Raw genomic sequence first — 13,317 nt, 5'->3', positions numbered from 1 at the left:
TGTCACATGATGCAGCTTCTCTGAAGCAAGGTTGCTGCGCAGTTTATTCAGGTGATCTGAACTGGGCGCAGCAAACTTTCGTTCTTCTCCATGTGCAGTATCCACCACTGCCGCATTGTTGGCTGACCAGCGTGATTGCACCACTGCACTTCAGCCCTATCTCGTTGCACTGTCACATTATTGTCACGCATCATGTGCTTCTCACATCTAGTGGGAAGCATGAGACGGCCATGTGACATCAATGTCAAACTGACTGTTGATCACCACGGGCTAAGACACCTGTCAAGAGGCTCGTCACAAAAGTTTTGCAGTGGGAAGGCATTGTAAAAACTGCCTTTTGCATGTTTATAAACATAAACAGCGCACTTGAGACATTAACAGTGCAGTGACACGTTGGCCCCTATCAATGAAAAAACATCCTCCAATGCAAGAAACACTGATGAGGAAGCCGTAGACAGCCTGGGCCCTATTGTTGGAGAAACTGCATACACGCTAAATGCGCTTTGCATGCCCGATGAGGCTTAATAAAGCAGTCGAGACCCAGTTTAAAAGCTTTCGAGGCTACACTAGTAGCTGTGAGACCGCTTCGGCAGCAGACATTATTTCTTTGGTCTCGCGTAAATAAAAGCTTTTGCATGTGCCTCGTCACCAACCAATTTTTCAGACTCACCGGGACCCGGAAAATCATCCAAATAATCGTACAGTCCAATAAATCTCTGAACTTCAAAAAAATACCTAACATTTCAGCGAAAAACGAGCTTTAAAAATCGCGAATGTCGCCGCTTGAAAGCGATAATATCAGACTGTATATGAGCCACAGTTATGCTTTTGTCGTCCGCAGCACCTCACATCATGATATCAGACAGTGTTATGCAGACACAGGCCATGCCACAACGAAGCAAGAACAGTCAGTTTCCATGGCCAACGATGCTCGCAAAGACAAGAAAGGTAACCCACGGTATGATGCGAGCGGAAGCAAATGCTTTGCCAACACTACCACTGAGCATTCAATGCACAGCTTCATGCTAAGCATCAGAATGTCACAGCTGCTAACCACCTGAGCAGTCACCGCGTGTCACCTCCCCCTTACAACTATGCAGCAAGAAACTACACTCCCGGGCACAGTGAAGTAATGTCACAAATGCTTTGAGCCCCTGGCATGATGACGCCATCTACAAGCTATAAGGACAATCAGCACCATGCAGTTGCCAAAATGCAAAGTAGGATGCCTGTGTTCATTTCCACCAGGTGCTGCCAGTACATGTGCGTCCATTCACTTTTTTTCTTTTTTCCTTTTTTAAAGCAACCTTTCCTGCCCATCTACTACCACTCCCTGCCACCAGGAAGCTTCAAACCCCATGCTGCCTTTGTCGAAAGAACGAGCCCAAAGAGTTTCATTCTGAGCAACGCTGTGTTGCTCGTTTTTCATCACCGACATTCCAAATCTCTTAACAACGATAACATTTGTCCTCATCCCTTTCAAAGTTAGGGTTCCTATCAAAGCTACAAGAATCCCGCCATACAGCTTAAAAACAACCCCTTGGGCTGTTTACTTGCAAAGGCTACACATTCTCATCCTGTGTTGCAAACAATCCTCTCTTTGCACATGACACCTGCGGTCCCTACAGTGCCACTCACCTGTGGGGTGTTGCCCGCGCTGACGCTGGTGTTTGCCCAGCCGGCGCCAGCAGAAGCCGGGGTGGCCGTGCCAAAAGGGTCGAAGAGGTCGGTGCCCTTGGCGGCTGTTGGAGACTTGGCCTCCAGCAGGTTGACCGTCGGGACCGTCGACGACGCCGGGGCAGCGTTGGTAAATGGGTCAAAGGCAGGTGCAGTGGCCGAAGAAGACAGGTCGCCAAGCAGCGGAGGCTGGACAGACTGACAGGTGACAAGAAGAGAAACCCAGACATATGTGACCCTCTTGCCAACAGTTTGTCCAAATGTGCAGAATTGTACAAGTTTGCACCATTACCAACAAACGCCGCTAAATCGACGTCTATGATGAGGAAGCCTAATGTTGCCAAAGCATGCTATAGGCAGCCACTCATGCTATGGCAGCACACCTTGACGGTGATGATGTGGCAGTGGTATCTAGTAAGAATGTAGAGCAGAAGCCCTATTTTCCATCTCAGTGCAATAGTGCCAATAATGAATGTAGCATTTTGAAACCAGTGAAGCAAAGGCAACATCTGGAAACCCATACCATCATCTGCCATGAGGAGCTTAATTACACAGCATGAGCACATGCAGACATGCAGACACCGTAAACCACACAACCAGCAAAGCAAAGCACAGTGTATTCTACGCTGTCAAATGTCACTAAAGCATGTACCTTGACAACTGCCTCTTCGTTTAGTAGCATTACCGGATTCACTGGTAGCACCCACAAGATCAGAAAAATTATCACATTTCTTGGATATTCCTACTTTGCGCAGCTGCCATGCCACCTTTTAAAGTAGTACACCGCTATTACCTGTCGTGTGCTGCGTTTTCCGAGCAGTTTCACATCCAACAGCCAGTCCCGCTCAAGCTCCGAACGATACTCACACAATACAAACTCGGCCATTATGTTGTAACTGCGGTGGCATTCCTGCATGGTACGTCACGAATGTCACCTCGCGACAAGTGATTTACTCTGTGCCAGCGTACTGACAGCTTACACTTAGGTCGTGTGGAATGGTGACGGCACAGTGGCCAAAGCGGGACTCTAGAATTCACCGGCACTTGACGGCCACAGCGTGCAGCGACTTCTGGCGCACTGCACCCATACCAACACCACGCACGATTACGGACGGCCTGTAATTTTAAATCACCGCTGCAACGCAAGCACCGATTGCAAAGGCACAATAATGAAACTATGCTGCAGCAGACAGAACATGGGTAGCACTATAAAAGATGTGGCTGTGGGGGGTTAGCTCCAGCCATTTCTGTCCATTTTTTTTCCGGTGCCCTTTAGCTGAGAAGACACAATTTATAGCCAGTTGACAATGACTTTCTAGCATTGAAACGGCTGTCGCGAGAACCACGCAGAAGCGCGCATGCCGCAACTTCGCCTGCTCAGTTTGTGCTCCCTCCTTGCTACTGCCTCCCTTTCAACAACAACTGCACCGGCAGATGGACAGCCATCACAGGACGTTTCAAACATTCTGCATCGCAAGAGCCAAAAAGCTTTCCAAATTGTAGAGGCAAGTTGCACTTGTAAGAAAAAAAAAAAAAGTGGCAGATACTTTATTTACACAATTGTAAGTAGACTCGAATGAAAGTAGACCCCCCAAATCACATTTTCGAAAAATAAAAAAAACTTCCGAGGCTGTTTAAGCTTGGCCTTGAATAGTTGAATGCGATAGCCTTATCCAGCGGCCGCCGTTTATCGCCAGCCGCTTCGGCTGCCGTGCGCGGACGTGCGCGTGGGCACATTCCAAAACAAGAATGTATTGGTCACTGGAGTACTCGTCCAGACTTGCGCCATTGTCCTCACTAGCGCTGCCGCCGTGACCACTGCTGCGGTCCCACAGCACGTCGTTCTAACGTCGTCGTGCAACGAAATCCTGCACTTCGCAAACAGCCACATCACGACATCATGTGGAACAGCTCAAAATTTTCCTCGCAGCAGCTGCCACACCTGTATCACCCGTTGCGAACGTCGAAATTGCGGCCTGGCGTGCGGCTGTTCGTTTCTTCGGCGTAAAAAATGGCAACCATCTTGAATGTAGCCATGAACGAGCGCCGGTGCCGGTCGCTTGCCGTACCTGGAGCACGAATGACGCCTGACGAAGCACTTCAGTAAAAACGTGTGAAACGCAGTCGACAGCAGTAAAACGCCTCAGAGTCAAAGAGAAACTATGGGCGAATGGCGTCGGCTCTTCCATCGGCTAACGACACTCCCCGGCACCACTGCCGTTCCGAGTGGGGGTGCAGCCTCGATTGGAACAGCGCCCCTTCCATCAACTATCACCGCTCCCCCGAGCACCGAGCGCGCATTTCAAAGTAAAAAGAACACTTGTTGGACGGTTGAGCTTTCCGTAGAACGCGATTGCGTTATCGGGCCAGCGCCGCTTATTAGCAACCGCAGTCAGTAGCCACGTGTGGGGTGCCAGTTTGCTGCTTATCGATAGCCGCAATCGGCTGCCCACGCGCGCGGGGAGGGGATGCCAGTTTTGCGCATTGACATAGCAGCTGCTCAACGCCAGCACCAAGAGCGATGCAACAGAGCCATGCAGCAAAAATACAACGCTGTAGCATGCCTGATATTTCGTTTGTCTCGCCTTTACTTATATTGCGATGTTTTCGTTTCGATTGTAAGTCGACCCCCTACTTCGGAATTTCAAAAAAAAAAAGGTCGACTTACAATCGTGTAAATGCGGTAAGAATACACAATTCTTTCATGCTCTGTGTTCGATTCGTTTATGGGGGTTTAACGTCCCAAAGCGACTGGGGCCATGAGGGACACCGTAGTGAAGGGCTCCGAAAATTTCGACAACCTGGGGTTTTTTTATCATGCACTGACATCGCGCAGTACACGGGCCCCTAGAATTTCGCCTCCATCGAAACTCGACCGCCGTGGCCGGGATAGAACCCTCATCTTTCAGGTGAGCAGCCGAGCGCCATAACCACTGAGCCACTGTGGCGGCTGCTCTGTGTTCGAATACTATGTTTCCCAGCTGGTACTGTTTTGTTTTTTTCCGCTGCTCTGTAAAAAATGCAACAGTGGAAACATTTGACATGACAAAATCTTAACTGGAGGCTGGCCCTTACCGCGTGGTTGACTAGCAAGTCAAAATTTGATGTTGGCTGACTGGTCAGAGATGTTCCCAGCAGGTCGTCCACTGTGTGGTCCAAAGGCGCAGCCGGTGCCTTGCCATTCCCACTGCCGTCGTCGATAGAGAAGCTCGCCAGATTGAGCAGGTCCACCTCCTTTGCCTTGGGCCGCGGAGATGGTGCTGCTGTCTCGCTGTTGGCAGCCGTACTTCCGCCGTCTGCCGCTGGCTTGCGGATCGGGCCCAGCAAGTTCTGCAGTAATAGAGCAAATCATGCTCCGAGTGTGGAGATATCAGCTGACCGCCTAAGGTGTATAAAAAGGCCTCTTTGTCTGATGTGAGGGTTTTTTTTTTAGTGAGCAGCTGTACATAAAAGCCTTCCACAATCTTCACCTCCCTGCCTTTCCTGGCAAAAAAAATGGTAGCAATCACTGTGCAATGCCTCGCACCTTGTGAGAGCACATAATACAAGACTCCCTTGGCTAACAGCCATAAACAAGCAGCTGCTTGGTTGCACCATGCTACAATATTGATAGTGACCCCAACTCAACCTGAACAAATTCCCATTTGTGGTTGTGTTCGTACTGTATGCCTTCTGTTCTGGTGCTGTGTTACAGTAACTTCACAATCCCTTATTAACGAGCCCAGGCATCAGACCCACAGCTGTCTTCATTTGCCGTGAAACAGAAGAATACAAGCCTGCCGCAATGACTTATTCCGCTATCACGTCCAATGTTGAACATTAGATCCCAGCCACAGTGGGCACAATTCAACAAAAGCAAAATGCAAAAACACTCAGACCAGTAAAAACACTCAGATACTGATATTTAGAGAAGCAGGCTAAATAACCACAAATGGCCACCATTAACTGTGAGACCTCCCTTAAGGGCAACTGAAGAGGCTTTGAAATTCCATGAGCTTAAAGGAGTTGAATTTGCAAAAGCTGCAGGTAAAGCATGCGAAGTCTTTCTGTGCTAGCATTTAAAATGATGATGTAATTGCTTTGGCAATTGCATTGGCTTTGGCAACATTCAGGCTTCTCCGCAGTGCACAGTGGCGGGCAGGGAGCCAGATGATGTCATCTACAGCGGCAGTAAATTTCTAAGGCATAAACATTTGCTCGGTGGAACAAAACCAAAGCCACAGAAGGTGAAGATCGCAAAGCGTTGTTTGGAAGCATTGGGAGATGCATGGCATGATGTGGGTGAAGGCAGCGGAAATCTGAAACGTCACGATGATGACATTGTCAAGTTTCTCAGCATTCCTACTATGCAGTGAGAAGTAGTGTGAAAACTTTCGTGCATTTAATTGACTGTTATGTCATCACTTTAAAAGGTAGTGCAAAACAGCTTGGTACGTTTAACTTACAATTTTCACACATTCGAATCCTTGAATCTCATTGAATTCTCAAAAAGTGTTTAACCTTCCCTTCAGACAACCTCTCATAGCCTGAAGTGTAACCTTGGCATGTAAATATTGAGCATCACTTTGCCGCTGACTGTATCATCCCAACACTTGTATTCATGCTCAGCCCTCCGTCCCCAGCGCCCCATTCAGGCAACACCAAAATGCTGCACTACCAGACATTGATTGTACCAGTTTTACTATGCCCTGCAGTGGAACAACTGCCGAAGAGTCCAAAGACTAAAGGGCCCACCAGGCGACGCTCACCTCTGCAGACGTGGTGGTGCTGGCGATATCGCCCTCTGACTGCTGTGGAGAAGTGTCCCGACTGGGTAGGCTAGGGGTGGGCGGAGGAGGCGGCCTCGGGGGCGCATTCCGCGAAAAGTGGCCTGCACAACAACGACAAACATCCATTATGACGGCCTCTCCCCATCAAAACAGCAATGCACAAGTTGTGAAAAACACTGTCACACAATGCTGGCTAGCACAGGTGCAAAAGTGAACTAAATTTCTTCTCCATTGCTATTTTGATTTCGGTTTCAACAGGCGATCAGCAGCTATGGTGTCACAAATAAGTTGGGGTCACATAATGCTGACAAGAAAAGGAAAATAATCACTGCTTCATCATTTTAATTTGCTTCACCTCTTGCTCCAGTTGGCCTCATGATCTGAAATGACAAACTAAAAAGCAACTGAATTATCGCAGTTTCTGTTAAGTCTCACATGACAAGCTGGAAGAACAAGAGAGAAGAAATTTGATTAAAAACAAAATTATACAATAAATTACAAATTGCTCAGAGAGAGCATGCAACCAAAATTTGGTGCCCCTACTGTTTCAAGGCCCCTGCACATGGCTACTACTCACCGATACAGGCCTCGAGCTCTTCATCAGTGCTGAACAGAACAGCAGCGCTGGTCTCCAGGTGTTCCAGGTCAGCCCACGGGCCATTGGTTAGTCGCTGGCTGGGAGTCTCACCCACCCGCACATCCAGGGAGAGCATGAAGCCCTCGGGGTACCGGTCCGGCTCCTCAATGCCGTCAAGCTCATGTCTGCAGCGTCAAACCACGCACAAAATATGAAATGCTACCTACCGCGGTGGCTCAGTTGTTACGGCGCTTGGCTACTGATCCGGAGTACCTGGGTTCGAACCTGACAGCGACGGCCACATTTCCATGGAGGCGACAAGCAAAGGCGCCCATGTGCTGTGCAATGTCAATGCATGTGAAAGATCCAAAGGTGGTCGAAATTATTCCAGAGCCCTCCATTACGGCACCTCTTTCTTCCTTTCTATTCTCATCTCAGTCCTTCCTTTCTCCCGTCCATTACAACAGGGTTCAGGTGTCCCCCGAGATTTGAGGCAGATAGTGCACCATTTCCTTTGCCCAAAAACCAATTTTCAATTTTCATGAACTGCTGCTGCAACCTGCTGCTAGCACGAACACCAGGAATGTGAGTTGGACTCGAGGCAATAGGGCCACTGTGAATCACAGAGCACAGTTATCATCACTTTTGGTAACTGTGGGTCATTAGCAAAGGCTGCCGTAATCAAAATGCTTTGCAGTGGACAGCTCAATGCTGTTAAAGCTTCTGGAGAGTCTAGCTAATGCAGCTCACTCCCAGCTAGTTAATTAAGGCATTTAAATACAACAGCATTTCTACTCAAAAATATTTGAAAATATCCACTTTGATTGGCAACTAATTTCTATCATTCGCATTTACTTCACTGCCAAAAAATTAGTGTTTACCTGCCACAGCCAGTAATACATTTACAAGTTCCGTTACAAAGTGCCATACAAGTGCCCATATGGGATCCAAAATGTCACCAAGTTTTTAATCACTGCATTTATGGTCAGCAATTCATGCCTTCTAATTCCTCTAAAGCTAGAGTCACCATGATATTGCCTTGGACTGTATCACTGAAGAAATAAAGAAATAAAACTGCAGTGCTACTGCAATCACTTATTGAAAGCACTTTTTTTTTTTTCTGGCCCTTACACCATTCATTTCTTACAAGCTACCACCAAGAAGTCCCGTATGGAGTCAGGTCTACCTTCCGGGGCTCACCTGCAAAACGTCAGCTGGGTAGTACCGGGTGCCACGAACCCAGAATACAGTTGGACCTGGCAGATCTTGACTGGCATCACCTGGAAGACCATGGGTTCCATTCATTGACTAGTTAAAAAGAGGCCATGTTTAAATAATGATACAGCGACTGAATGATGCTATGTCATGCACCGCGTCTTCCTTCTAAAAGAAGTTCCAAACCACAATCACTACCGAAACAACACTGGACTACTTTGTCCACGGTTACACAACTAACCTTGCCAAATGATGACCGAGCATGGTAGACTGTGACTGTGATGTCTCCCGCTGCTCCAACATTCAGCGGAATGGTCAGCTGCTTCTCTGCATAGTTGTGATGGCTGTGCGATGTCAGACGGCACACAAAAAAAGAAAAGGCAGGGAAAAACGGTTAGTCAATAAAGACGAAATTCTCTACAGTATTCCCAAACTAGCACACAAAATGTTCACAATATGCTCGCAGGTTTAAAATACATGCTTCTTTTCTCTAATGAATCTTTCCAACTCCTTTGAGGACTTTTCAGTTCAATAAGTAATGCAACAAAACTTGCGCCGAATTTACATGGGTCGGCATAAATGAGTCTGCATGAACAACTAATCACAAACAAGTTTTCTGGACAGAAGGTATTGTTTTTCGTATTGAATTAAGCTACAGGCCTTGGCTAACGATGCTGGTCATAATTAGAATGAATACCTTACTCAACTGCTTGCCAGCAAAGCAACCCACTCCCCAACTTTCTTATCTGAAACAGTAATAACTTGCGATAATGCTTATGAGCCATCAACTAAATCCACCTGTGAAACAATGGCTTTTTGAGGATGGTAAGACTTGAAAACATTAGAGCACAACAGAAGTTGGTTACTCGAAACCAGAGAATTAGTGTCAGTGTTAATAAATTTATGCCTTCACTTAACTCGCTTAATAAACCGCACTTTCAAAAAGCAGTCATAGCACACAACAAGCATAACGTGGTAGGGATGAGTGAATTCCCATGAGTACTTATCACTCACGCAATTCGTTCGTACTCCTGGCATGTGCTGTGTACTCGTTCTTCGCCAATGTAGATCTCCACAAAAGGTCGGCACCCGTCCCTGCAAAAGAAGCACAGAACAGAGACAAAGATGACCTAAATGTACAACTTAAATCACTTAAACCCATCTACCTTTAACTGCCCAAAGAGCCCATCAGGTCCCCTCCCCCCATCACTTCCACAGAGACAATAGAGCTTTGCAGCTTGTCTAGCACAGGCTTTGATACAAGCTTCATGACCAAATGGTGTGCACAAAGTAACTGACAGATCAAAGATGAAGTACTTTTGATGAACTAAGGCTTCAATTTGCAGGAAATTTAGAAGGTATCTTTTATTTCAAACTCTGGCTAATTCAAACACAGCTTGTGCATCTGAGATGGGTTAAATTAAAGAATCTCCACTTTACTGCTACAGCTGCAGCAAGGAGGGAAGGATTTTCAACCCTTCTGATTCATCAGCTCCCAAGCAGTAATAGCACAGACAACCAATGGTCGTTAAGGGTAACGGACTGAGAACCAAGAGAATGTAAGTGCAGCAAGGAATGGCAGAAAGTTAGGTGGACAGATGAGATTAAGAAGTTTGGGAGAGCAAGGTGGCCGCAGCTGGCACAGAGAGAGTTAATTGGAGAAATATGGGAGAGGCCTCTGTCCTGCAGCGGGCGTATTCAGGCTGATGATAACAATGATGAAGAAGAAGGGAAACTAACCTGAGCTTTGTGAACAAGGGCACAGGCTTGAGGGTGAGTGCCACGATGTGCAACGGAAACCGGTGGGGCAGCACCTGGTGGTTCTGGGAGACCATCTGTGACATGTACTGGATGTACCTGCCAACAATACCGAGGGCACCTTACTACAGACAGGCCTGAGGTACGGATAAGCAAGCTCAACCTCTGAAGCAGCTTGTGCTTCTAACAAATAGCCATGTAGGCCACAAACTGCCAACTGAACACACTGGAGGAATGTTGAAAATTCTGACACTAACTTCGCTAAATTCCGATGCTAAAGCTTAGCACTCATGGTTGCAAAACAAGCAAACCAAAACACACACTCACTGCAGCCATATCAGCACTATCATAAAGCATGAAGACATTTTTAAAAATGATTTTAAGCGTTCATTTTGCAAGGCTGGCTTTCAGATTCTAGCACATTTTATCGTATTCTAGCACATTTTATCGTATCCACAATTGTGGGCACTGTGCCTATTATACAACGATTCTGCAGTGCCATGAAGGGGATAACTGTAGCCCATTAAGTTATTTTAATTGTACCACTATTATTGCCGATTTGCTTGGCTTTCAATCTGTGCAAAATCCGCTCCTTCTGCTACCAGAGCTGGCCAGAGAAAACAGCGCACCTGATTTGGGAGGGACAGAGCGTGACGGGGCAGCGGCGCACTGCAAACATCTGCAGGGCCTCCTCGGGGCTGTCAAACAGGTGGCAGAACACCAGGAATGCAGACACCAGCACTGCCGATGAGCCCTTGCCATCCTGCGGCCAGTCAACAGAAGGGGGATGGCGGCTTGATTTGAATCCACAAGAACGGCCGTATTTGAATCCATAGAAAATAAAAGAAAAATCCGCTGCTTACTTGTGAAAACTTTAAGAGAAACGCACTCCAAAAATGGCTCGTCACGGGGAAAATTATTGCATTTCTTTATATGGTGAAGGGGAATCCGAAATACTTTGCAGTGGTAGAATTTTCGTTTCAGCGGCATTCATTTTAGCGGGGTTTGACTGTAACTGTAAGACAAGCACTTTGCCATTCATAGAAAAGCTGAAGAAATACCGTAAAAACCAGACTATAGGTCGGACCGGAATATAGGTCGACCCCTCAACTAACCAATTCTAAGAATGAAAAAAATCTTTTTCAGTGGAAAAAATACCCAAAGACACCCTTACCTTGAAACAAATGCGACTCGACAGGTTGCACAATAGTGACAGTATTTATTTTCATTTAAACGCTGCTCGTATGTACACCCAGCCAATTTCTTAACAGTATCGCGCGCCCATCGACCCGCGTATTTGTTTCTGGCACCCAGAAATACGGCGCCGTAGACCAAAGCTCTTCCTCTTCATGAACCGCCACACCCAGGATGGCGAGCCCTTGAAATGCGCTCTCGTGAGTCTAGAGGCACGTGCTATCTCTACCGCATTCATGCGGATGCATTCGGCAGTCACAGGCAGCGATCTTGCACACAGCCCAACCTGGCCTTCCAATTCTGGATACGCTGCGGTCCGCCCACGAAATGATGTTTCTTCTGGTTGCTGCAAGCAGTAATACACAGCTTTGGCCTCCGCCAGTACTGAATGCTTTTTTTCGGATACTCCAAATTCGCACCTTGCCGCCATGTTGCTGTGAGCTTCTGCGTACTCAGTCGTGTTTATCTTGAAGGCGACGGTGAATTGCCGTCGGCTTCCGCTCATTTTGAAACAAAATGAGGAAAAGCAGCCTTCTAACAAAATAGCTTTGCAACGAAGGAAACGCAAAATGGTTGTGTGACAACGTCGCCACGCTGGCCACGCCGCGCTGCTGCTGATGGCGATGGTGATGGAGGCTGTTGACTTCAGCTGCCCATTGTTGCAAGACTTCCGTAGTTTTTCCGCCAATGACCAGTATAGAAGACGGGGGTCGACTTTTTGCCATGGTGTTTTGAAAAAAAGTTCGACCTATATTCCGGTTTCTACGGTATATGAAAATTTTTCAGTGAAGAACCACAACAAGTTCTAAAAAGGCATGCATGCACGACTGCTGTGCCAAGCCGAAGGGCCTTTCTTTCTTTCTCCCCCCACCCACTCACAAGGCAGTGAACAACGCAGAGGTTCCGGGCGTCCTGGCTAAGGTAGGCCAGCATGGAGCGGCATAGGTTGAAGAGGGTGTGCAGGGGTGGGGCCTTGCGCGCTAGCCAGCCCCGCTCTGTGACCTTGCAGTCGAATTTGGCCGACGAGTAGGCGCGCCCCGATACGTTGTAGATGGCATAGTGGCCTCGGTGCCGGGCGTCCAGCAGGGCCCGCACGTCCTCCACATGGTTGCGGTACGCCGATTCCAGCCCTTCCGCCGGGTACGACATGACTGTGTGCGGGGCAACGGCAGAAACCACAAAGCACCGTTACACCAGGAAGACGCATCATAAGATTACAGCCATGGCACAGCAATCTAACTTTCAGGCAAATAGTAAGGCAAACAGTTTCAGGCAAACAATAACAGAAACTCGATAAATGCAAACAAAGCACAAGACAACAGACAGGAAGCAAAAGGACAAATATCGCCTTTGAAATCAAGCCTGAAAAAAAGAGCCCACATAGTGTCATGGACAGAAGCTTGCAGGATGCGAGTTCAGATAAAAATTTACACCTCCGTGGTCAGGCAAACCAGTTGGCTGAAAAGCTTGGAAACATAAAGGGACGGGCATGCTCTGTCCACTCTGTCAAGCAGTAAAGTAGCACTTGTTGACAATACTACAGTAGTCCAGTTCTAGCCTTTGCCACCAACACCACAAGGCACACCTCAGTGTTCAACACATTTTGGGGAGGAAGATCCGTGCGAATACAAGCATGTTCCCCCATTCCCACATATGGCAGCTGGGTTTGCTGATCAAAAGGTAATTAATTAGATGTACGCTGCCAGAATTCCGTAGGGAGGGCACGCATGCCAACGCCAAGGCATTTATTTCACGCTCCGGCAGCACCTCCCATTTTTCCGCTCTGAGAATCAGAGAGAACTACTTTCCACAAACCGGAAAAGGCCCATTTCTTCTAAGGCTCGCTTGGTTTTTGGCAGGAGCCACTCATGCGCACAGACCAGACACCTGCCACTGTCAATGGGGCCACTGTCGTCACAGGGCCGCCCAGCCATCGTGTGCGACTGACCGCCACAGAGCAAGAGGGCAGAGCTGTGCTGGTGAGCTAAACACTCCTCTCCCCTTTACAAGTGCGTGGTTTTTCATCTTGGTGCGCATGCAGAACACTCCCTTGCTGCGGTGGCTGTTACGTCAGTATCCTGCTCGAGAGCAATGAACTCTCCTTCAAGCAGAAGGCTCGTATCTGTC

The 13,317-nt window shown here is 47.7% G+C and overlaps 1 protein-coding gene across 2 annotated transcripts in view; it reads right to left on the bottom strand.

The window, feature by feature from the left end:
* aux (cyclin-G-associated kinase) overlaps positions 1–13,317 on the bottom strand; it is a 142,832-nt gene that overhangs the window by 15,644 nt on the left and 113,871 nt on the right. For both annotated transcript variants that reach the window (XM_077642959.1, XM_077642958.1), the window contains 10 exons: positions 12,070–12,341; positions 10,626–10,759; positions 9,979–10,095; positions 9,253–9,333; positions 8,480–8,582; positions 8,224–8,303; positions 7,024–7,208; positions 6,426–6,547; positions 4,753–5,007; positions 1,639–1,875 (listed from right to left, as the gene is read on the bottom strand). In XM_077642959.1, coding sequence (XP_077499085.1) covers positions 1,639–1,875; positions 4,753–5,007; positions 6,426–6,547; positions 7,024–7,208; positions 8,224–8,303; positions 8,480–8,582; positions 9,253–9,333; positions 9,979–10,095; positions 10,626–10,759; positions 12,070–12,341 — 1,586 coding nt within the window. The remainder of the gene's footprint in view (positions 1–1,638; positions 1,876–4,752; positions 5,008–6,425; positions 6,548–7,023; positions 7,209–8,223; positions 8,304–8,479; positions 8,583–9,252; positions 9,334–9,978; positions 10,096–10,625; positions 10,760–12,069; positions 12,342–13,317) is intronic.

The sequence above is a fragment of the Amblyomma americanum genome, chromosome 11 (assembly GCF_052857255.1).
Source record: "Amblyomma americanum isolate KBUSLIRL-KWMA chromosome 11, ASM5285725v1, whole genome shotgun sequence".
NCBI lineage: Eukaryota > Metazoa > Arthropoda > Arachnida > Ixodida > Ixodidae > Amblyomma > Amblyomma americanum.
This window is presented reverse-complemented; position numbering and strand designations above follow the sequence as displayed.